Raw genomic sequence first — 9,437 nt, 5'->3', positions numbered from 1 at the left:
TTTCTCACGTAAGCTATTACTTGGATGACCCAGTGCACTTGCTGGTTAGTTGTGCGGAGTTGCAAAAGTGTGATTGCAATTTCATGCACCACTTTCCAAGGATACAGGCCTTCATGGCTGCGCCTGCCGACCGAGACAAATTGTCGCTCACAGAGGATATCATAAGTTAAAACACAAATACTGCTATCCCTATAAGACAAAGATGATACTTACAGTGGGTATATATTAGGCATACATCGGCTAGCAAGGGCCATTTTGTTAGACAAAGAGGATGCTTACAGTGAGTATGCCAACTGGAAAGCCATACCTGGCCCAGTTGCTGGGTAATGTTAGGAGCAGGTTTGTAACCAATAAGTAAGCTCATGACCTACACTAGGACTAGACATGCATAATACTTATATGCATATCTTTCTCTATTATGAATTCTGTATGAACATATGGTTTCTCTATTTTTATTCTATCTTTTGTATTCTCTATTATGCTCTATCGCCTGGTGATAATGAGGAAACAATGAACGTAATTAACTACCCCGACCTTACTAAAGACTTTCCAGTTCGTACCCATATCTATGAGGATCGGGTATTCGGGAGTTATTATGTTATTGCTGAGGACTCTCGGTATACATCTTTATGTTTTATGAGACCACCCTTTTCAGCACCCACTTGATAGCCCAGATTTTGACCCAGATGTACTATACGAGTTTTTAATGTCTTGGTTACACCCTAATATGTTGGGGCACTCTTTTCCTAATGGTCCTAGATACCCTTTTCCTGCTCAGCCAGTGAATCAGGTAGCACTTGAGCCTGATCCAGTTGACACGTACGTACCTGAGTTTGACCCAGCTGATGTACACATACTGAAGATACCTCCTGAGTGTGACTTACCTATGGAGCCTCTTATTCCACCTTCTCCAGCTATGCAATTAGAGGACCAGTTTGGGCCTCTTGGAGAACCACTCGCATCGATATATGGCAACGATCATATTTATATAGACAGGAGCAGTGGTAGCAGCTCATCTGGTAGGACTGAGAATATCCTAGTAGTGCCATAAGAGGAGGAGGAGGATCCTGAAGAGGAGTAGCCATCATCAGGAAGTGACTGTAAAATCCGAGTAATTAGTAAATAATTAGTCAATAAATTAATTATTAATCTAAGAAATTAGAAAATAAAATTTTATAATTTAATGTGAAAGATCTAATTAAAACAAGAATTTTGACACTAATTTTAAAGAATTTGGCCCACGATTGGGCCGAACGGGCCAAACTGAACAAACTGGGCCCGTATTGGGCCCAAGGCCTAACCGAAACCCACTAAGTATTATAAGATCAGCCTTCTCTTCCCTTTTTTATTGGGAAACATGCAGAAACTGAATTGAGGGAAGGGAAGAACAATGAACTCCAAAACCTAACCCTTGTCTTGATTTCAATTCGTCGTAACTTTTAATCCGGAGTTTCGATTGACGAGTCGTCAGCGGCCACACGTTCGTCTCGAAATTTTTTACAAAACCCACCGAACAATTCGGTAAGAAATTTGAGATTTCATGCCTATTTCTTCTCTTTTAGTTTCGTGATTTAGGTTTTGAAAATTTAGAGATTTTGTGATTTCGATGGTTTAGGGATACTCTAGCGGTAGATAATCACTGGATTTTGTCAATTTGACTTGTGAGTAACGGTAAGGAAATTATAACCCTTGTAAATTGGTGATTTAGTGAGCTCAATAATGATTATTGTGATATTGTATGAATTAGATCATGTATCTTGTTGAATTGGAGTTAAATTGGTGGATATTGGAAGCTTAGAATTAAACCCTAGGAGCTGAAAATTCAATTGGTGAGGAGTTGGAGCTTTGGAATTTGAGAAACAGTGGATAATTTAGGTGTTCCAGGCTTAGGGAGGAATCAGCCAAGGTATGGTTTTGGTTTCTCATGGATAATATGTAATGTCGCGTGAAAACTTAGGCTAGTTGACCGTAGGATAAGTTGAACTATGTAAATTATTTATGATTAGTGATTAATGATGAGAATTGTTGACTGTTGATATGTTGACATGTTATATATGATTTCTATATGAGGGTTTGTGATATTTATGAATAGTGAATTAAGAATTGAATTGTGTAACTAGGTGTGAAACGACTGAGGAATGATGGAGACGTAATTGGTAATGAGGAACTAGTTGGAATTGTTATAAAAGTGGTTAGTGATGAATTGATTGTGAATTTGTTGAGTTTCTTATAGGAATTGTGTTGAGGAATGTTATTGATGAGTATTGACTTGAAGTATATTAAATTGAGAAATTGGAATGAGTTGAGGAATTGATTATTGAATAGTTTAAATGGTTGAAAGATTGATTAAAGGTTGATGAGCATTTCGTATTGATTACAAGTATTTTGGAAGTGTTTTGGTTGATAAAAATTTACTATTTTTGAACTCTTGACCATTCCTCTGATTTTTCAAACCTTTAAAAACTCTGTTGAGGGCCCGATAGCTAGGTTTGGGTTACAGAATAAAAGTAATTATATTAGGGAAGTTAGAATTAGTATGGAAGAAGACTTGAGAAGTGCATGATTGAGTTGAGGCGGTATTATAAGTGATGAATGAGACACGAAATGAGATGGATGAGCATGTGACCGGGTAAGAGGCAGTGGCAATGACCACTCACTCCAGATATATGTTAAGGAAGTGTAGAGATGTTGAGAATGTATGGAAGACGAATTAATGATTGAATGATTATGAATTTTAATTATAATGAAATGTGTTTCTAAATGTAACTCTGGGTAAGACGTAGTGGTGCTATCCACTTGCTCTGGGTAAGAGTCAATAAGCTGGGTAAGATGCAGTGGTGATATCCACTTGCTCCGGAAAAGTTCAATGCTTTAGGTAAGACACAAGGGCTGAGTTCTGTTGCTAATTGCTCCGGGTCGAGAACTGTAACACTACCTGGGTAAGAGGCAGAGGTGAGATTGTCCCCTACTCCGGGTACGCGGGTAAGATGCAAAGGTTGTGTCGTTGTCCCACTTGCTCTGTGTTTGGAGTTCTGTCCACGGTTAGCTACCAGGACTTGTCGGGTTGGCTTTATAATCGACAGATGAGACTCATCGGGCATAGGACAGGAATTCATCATATGCATTTGTCAGTTTGCTTTGGTTTGTTTTCTTGGGATTGCCTACTTGTTATTTCATGCTTAACTGCTATATGTTCCGTTTGCTGTACCTATATTCTACCTGTGCTTGCTTTGCCTGTTTGTTTGTTTGTGTGGTTCTACTGGTGTTTTGGAGGATGGTGGAGGAAAGGAATAGTTAAGGGCTTTAGTTAGAATTTGGTTAGGTTTAAGAACCTTAGAGGACCACCCTAATTATGGTTTTTCGTTTTAAATCTTTAAGTTTATATCTGAGTGTCGGCATTCTAGGATTGCCTCTAGCTTTCCTGGGACCTTATTTATTATATTTGTGGGCACCTTAACCATACTGAGAACCCCCGATTCTCACCCCATACAATATTGTTGTTTTTCAGATGCAGGTCGAGATGCGCCTCGCTAGGCATCTGAAGTTTTCTTGTAGCGAAGACGGGAGTTTGAGCTTTTATATTTTGTTATGTATATGTTTATGCTTAGACTTCTCCTTTTATCTATTATACTTGGGTGCCTCATAGAGGCTTTTGTTTGGAGAACTAGGGTTTATTTTGAGAACTTTGAATTTGGGATTATATGTATATATGTAAGTACTCCCAGCCAGCCTTAGCTTCGTAGGCTGAGCTTGGAGCTTGATTATTAAGCATCATTGGTCGTCTACCCTTGTTGTGTGTGCGTATCTTACGTCTTATCGCATGCAAATTTTTCATTTACGTGAGCGTTACGACTTTTGTTTTAAACTTTTCTTCAAAGACTCCTCGGTATAAATTCCTTTCAACTATTATTATATATATATATATATATATATATATATATATATATATATATATATATATATATATTTACTTTTAGAGGTCGTAATACCTTACCACCTCAGCTTTATGACTTAAGTATAAGTCTCTGTGTGGTAGGGTGTTACAGTGACCAGCTTGTAGGTGGGCCCCATGGAAACTTGCCTAACAGCAACATATGACTGCAGAGGTGAGCGTGCGGCGGCATTCATTGTATGACACTTTGGCTTAGCATTGACGTTAGATAGTCTCTCACTTTTGTTAGAACAACAAAGAGATTAGGAGTGTTTAGAGTTGCTAGACTAGCTTGGGTGTTAATTTAGAGACTTTTTCTATGGGTCAGGTCTTAGGGTGTCATATGTCGATATATATATATATATATATATATATATATATATATTTACTAGTAATGGGCTAGTGGCTATGAAAGGGTATGAATCGACTAAATTGTGTATGACATTGTATATGATGTATATTATGAGTTTGATTATTTGTTGCTTTAGTTGTATTTATATTTCTGTCGATATTTGTTATGAATGACTTGCTATATGTTCTGTAAACATTTTTTTTTAAATTTACCCGTAAAAACGATAACGTTTTAACAAGGTAACGGACTCATAAAATATGTTATTGTTACAAAATAGAAAAGCAAGTTAGTAACGCTTGACTCTAATATAATCATGCTATACTGAAAGTTGAATCGTTACACCGATGCTTCTACTCCTTTTTTCTCCTTAGCCACATCATGTTTTTGTTTCCGCTTTTGCTTCTTCCTCTGTCACTCTTCCCTCTCCTTTAGATCCATTAATATTTTTGGATTTTTTTAATTACGTTTTTAAGGTTTTTTTTACGTATGTTAGGTTTTTTTATTTTAGATATTTTCTAAATAAATCTAACAAGTTTTTATCTGTTTTTTAAAGTTCTTTTCAATGAGATTTTAGATGGTTTTCTGTTGTGTAATTTGACTAATTTCAAATATTCATTTAGATGTTAATTTGTTATTAACTTAATATGAATTAAAAAAATTAAAAATTAATTGATATTTTCTGACTTGGGCATTGCAATTAGTTCACTTGACAAGTATTGTGGACCTGTGACCCTTGAAATGATCGTAATTTCACCTGAAATTTTTTGTTTTTTATCCGTGCATTCACCGTTTGGTTTTTGTCTATTGACTATTGACAAACTTTTTAATAATTTTGAGTCTGACTTATATCGTTTTTTCTTTCCCCGAACTATAATCGGCCATTTAAAAATATGAATGATGTACTTTTGTTTCTTCTAGTGCAAGACAAGTATACAAAGACCGAGAAGCCCAGTTTTGAGTGGGAAAAGAATATGAATTCAAATGTTCAAGCATTCCATCTAACCAATTCAATTCTTTCTTTCATTTTTGGTCATTGACAACTAATTTACTGTATTACAGCATAGAGATATTTGGTCGACCATTTATACGCTTGTAGTCCTTTGGGGCCGAAATGAAAACAAATGCAGATTGATTGATATAATTGATTCATAAGATAAATCACAAAGTTTGATTGGTTCTAATCATATCTAGCTACAGGGATCCCAAAAACCACAACAATCTCCCTAAAGAAAAATTCCATCCAAAGAAGGAAAGAAAATTGAATGAGTAAATAGCCAATAACTTGGCGAATATACAACTTTTTAGTTGTGATTCCCTCTCCAATCAATTCCTTTACCTCGCTACTTTTATACAGTGTAATCCACCATACATATAACATGTTATTCCCATTCAATTGTTGATGGTGGCTTTGAGGTAATGTCTTGCACAACTCGGTTTACACCACGCACACCATTACAAATCTTTCTTGCTACATCATCGAGGAACTTGTGCTCAAAGTAGTACCTAAGTTTCATTTCATAAAGTAGTAACCACTAAATTAGAGATTATGTATTTCCGCATAGAGATGATAACACAGTTAAAAAAACACTTCCCTAAAGCATATCAAACTTTTTATGTATTTAAATGTTCTTAAGTAAGGAGTCTCGGAAATGTGTAATAGTTAAACATTGAAGGGCAGAATAAGAATAAGGATAACATATCATATTCAATATATTCTGGCAGAAGCATGAAAGGAATAAAATAAATAAAAAGGCTATGCTGCAGCACAGCATAACTTTGATATATTCTGCAAATGGAGCAGAGTGTATTAATTTGAGATATATAATAAATAAATGAGAACGCACAATGTAATAACTTGAAATCTTACCAATCAGCGGTCATTCCGTCTTGACTTGTAACAGCTCGGAGCGCAACAACATGGGAATGTGTTCTCTGATCACCTTGAACTCCAACAGATCGTATTGGCAAGAAAACTGCAAAGGCTTGCCATATTTCATCGTAAAGCCCCGCATCCTTGATTGACTGAATGAAGATCTCATCAACCTGGAAAATTTATATTTGTACTTGAGATCTGAGTATCATAAACAGATTTGCATCAAGACCTTAAAAAAAAGAAAGCAAAAACTAACTACACATACCTGTCGGAGAATTTCTAAGGCATCTCCTTCTGTAACATCACCTAAAACTCTCACTGCAAGACCAGGGCCAGGGAATGGGTGGCGTTTTAGAAAGCCCTCAGGAACATTTAAGATCTTCCCTAATTGACGAACCTTTAAATATGGGAATCAAAATATCAATACATAAGACGTGCATCCAAGCTCATGGAAAGAAGAAACAAATGGTTCAAAATTCACACCTCATCCTTGAATAGTAGTTTAAGAGGTTCAATAAGCTTCAACTTCATGTCCTTTGGGAGACCACCGACATTGTGATGGCTCTTGATGGTATGGGAATGGGTTCTCCCACTTCCAGGGGGTGGACAGGATTCGATCACATCAGGGTACAAGGTTCCTTGAACCAAGTAAGAAGGTTTCTTTCCCAGTTTCTGCTCTAACTCATGAGCAAAAGCATCAAAGATGCAAATAAACTCTTTCCCAATAATTTTCCTCTTCATCTCAGGATCAGTGACACCCTTCAACTTCGAAAGAAATTGGTCTACAGCATCAACACATACAACTGGTAAATGGAGATCCTTTTCGAATGTCCCCATCACACGTTCCCTCTCCTTATACCTGTACACATAAGACCAATCATAAAACTCGCAACAAATGGACAACCCTACACTATTTCAAATGTCAAGAGGTGGATTAATCCTCACCTAAGCAATCCATTATCCACAAAGACACAATGAAGGCGATCGCCAATGGCTTTATGCACAAGAGTAGCAGCAACCGTGGAATCCACACCACCAGACAAGGCACATATGACATGCTCATCAGGGCCAACAGTCTCCTTAATCACCTTAATTTCTTCTTCCATCACATCCTCCATCTTCCACTCTGCAGCAACTTTACAAACATCAAACAGAAAGCGCTTCAACGTCTCCATCCCTTCCGGCGTATGCGTCACCTACACATCACACACACAGTAACCACCAACAATTAACACACTCTAAATTCATAACAATTATAATAACATAAAGACAGAAAGTTCTAAAATAAAACAGAGCATCATGCAATTGAGAGAAAAAACTAACGTACCTCAGGGTGATACTGAAGGCCATAGAACTTTCTAGAAGGATTCTCAATGGCGGCGACTGCGCCCTGCTGGCTGCGTGCGACAACTTGGAAGCCAGGGGGGAGGACGGCAGCCTCGTCGCCGTGGCTCATCCAGACAACCTGCTTGCTGCCGACTTTATCATTGCCGAAGAGGTCAGACGGCTTGTCAACGTGGATCTCCATGCGGCCGTACTCCTGCGTATGGCCGACGCGGACCTCGCCGCCGAGGCGCTGAACGAGGAGCTGGAGGCCGTAGCAGATGCCGAGGACGACGACGCCGTTTGACTGGGCCCAGTCGAGGAAGCCATCGGGGAAGGATGGGGAGTCCGGGGTGTGGACGGAGTGAGGTCCGCCGGAGAGGATGACGACGGAGGGGTTGAGGGCAGTGATGGCGGAGAGAGAGGAGGTGCCCGAGATGCAGAGGGAGAAGACAGAGAGGCTTCTGATTCGGCGAGTGATGAGGTGTGTGTATTGGGAACCATAGTCTAGGATGAGCACCAGCTCCGATTTCACCTCTTTAGGGTCCATTGCTGGTGGCTGCTTGGTGCTCGCTAGGGTTTATGGTTTTGGTGATGGAGACTACAGTATCGAGATGCCAGGGTTTAGGGACTTTATGTAAACAATATAAATATAATATAATTACTATTCATATCTGATAGAAATTCAAAAGGTTTCGGTTACAATTTTTTCAAGGTAAAAAAATATTATAATATTATATTATAATATTAGAAAAATAACATACTAGTGACACTAGTTACGATTTTGTCATCTTTGGCGGGAACCCTTTTCAAGTTTTCATCCTTTTAACATTTTTTTTCTTTTATTTTTATCTCCCTCTTTATGAGAAAATTAATTTTTTTAATTAATTAATCTTTTATTACAATACTAAAAAATATGAATCTCAACGTTTAATGTTTTTTTTTAAAGAAGAAAAAGCATCAAAAAAGTGATATTATTATCAAAATAAAAATATATCTCGTTTTATATGATATCTTATAATTTATATTACACAAATAAAATCAAATAATGGATGTATTTCAAAATCCAAAAAGCATATTAGATTTTATTTTATTTTTACATTTATCCTTAATATTTTCTTTCTCTCATCTGAAGATACTTTAATGAAGTTATAAAAAATTAATCAAACTATAAGGACCAACAGAATAATTAAGCTTAAATATAAATCGGTTTGTGACCAAATTTATATTTAATTTTAATTATTTTTATTAATTATGAATTCTTTTGAAAAGTCTCAATTCTGCTCTTTCTTTTTTGAGTTATCAATTTTAAAAACTCTCAATCTTTTTCTTTCTCCTCTTAACTATCAAGAGTTTAGGGTTTTAGAAGAGGATAGTGAAAATTTGTTAAAATTTTTTGTAATTAAATTTTTAAAAGAAGCCACAAAAGTCGTGATTCTACAGCAAAAAATAAGTCCAATGTTAATTTTAAAGAACAACAAGCCCAGTGTTTCACTAATTTATGTCCCGTTCACCATTAAATTTCCTATGGTCATCTCTTTTTTCTAGTATTATTTTTTTGTTAATACTCGAGAAGTAGGACAATTGTCGGGAGTTGAATCTTGTCTCGGCGAGTCCACGAACAACTAGCACTCTACCCTCAACCACATAGTTCTCCTCGACCGCTATTGTCGCCTCTTTCAACAGGTAAGCATACACGAACCACTAGCACTCTATTTTTTTATTCACTCCCTTCCAACAAAAATGAAGTAATGAATATTTATATTTTTTATTTTTTTTTATTCAAATTGTTAGTTGTGTTCTTGGTTTGGTTGGTAATTGATAATTTGTAATTGTAATCGCTAATTATTAAGTTATTTTTTCTCACTAGTAATGATAATTTATGTTGTTAAACTTTTATCATCGATGTAAATGTTAATTTATAAATTATTTGACTGTTCAAGATTTGTGGTGATTAC

The 9,437-nt window shown here is 36.6% G+C and overlaps 1 protein-coding gene across 1 annotated transcript; it reads right to left on the bottom strand.

Annotated features, from left to right (window-relative positions):
• Positions 1–5,395: 5,395 nt before the first annotated feature.
• LOC130967737 (uncharacterized) lies at positions 5,396–8,102 on the bottom strand. The gene is made up of 6 exons (XM_057892725.1): positions 7,484–8,102; positions 7,102–7,352; positions 6,640–7,015; positions 6,422–6,553; positions 6,151–6,326; positions 5,396–5,786 (listed from the first exon to the last, which is right to left on the bottom strand). Exons 1-6 carry the CDS (start codon positions 8,027–8,029, stop codon positions 5,663–5,665), a joined length of 1,605 nt encoding a protein of 534 aa, XP_057748708.1. The 5' UTR covers positions 8,030–8,102; the 3' UTR covers positions 5,396–5,662.
• Between the last annotated feature and the right edge of the window lie 1,335 nt (positions 8,103–9,437).

This window comes from Arachis stenosperma, chromosome 3 (genome assembly GCF_014773155.1).
Source record: "Arachis stenosperma cultivar V10309 chromosome 3, arast.V10309.gnm1.PFL2, whole genome shotgun sequence".
NCBI classification, from domain to species: domain Eukaryota; kingdom Viridiplantae; phylum Streptophyta; class Magnoliopsida; order Fabales; family Fabaceae; genus Arachis; species Arachis stenosperma.
Note: the sequence above shows the minus strand (reverse complement) of the source record. Positions and strands in the feature narration are given on the sequence as shown.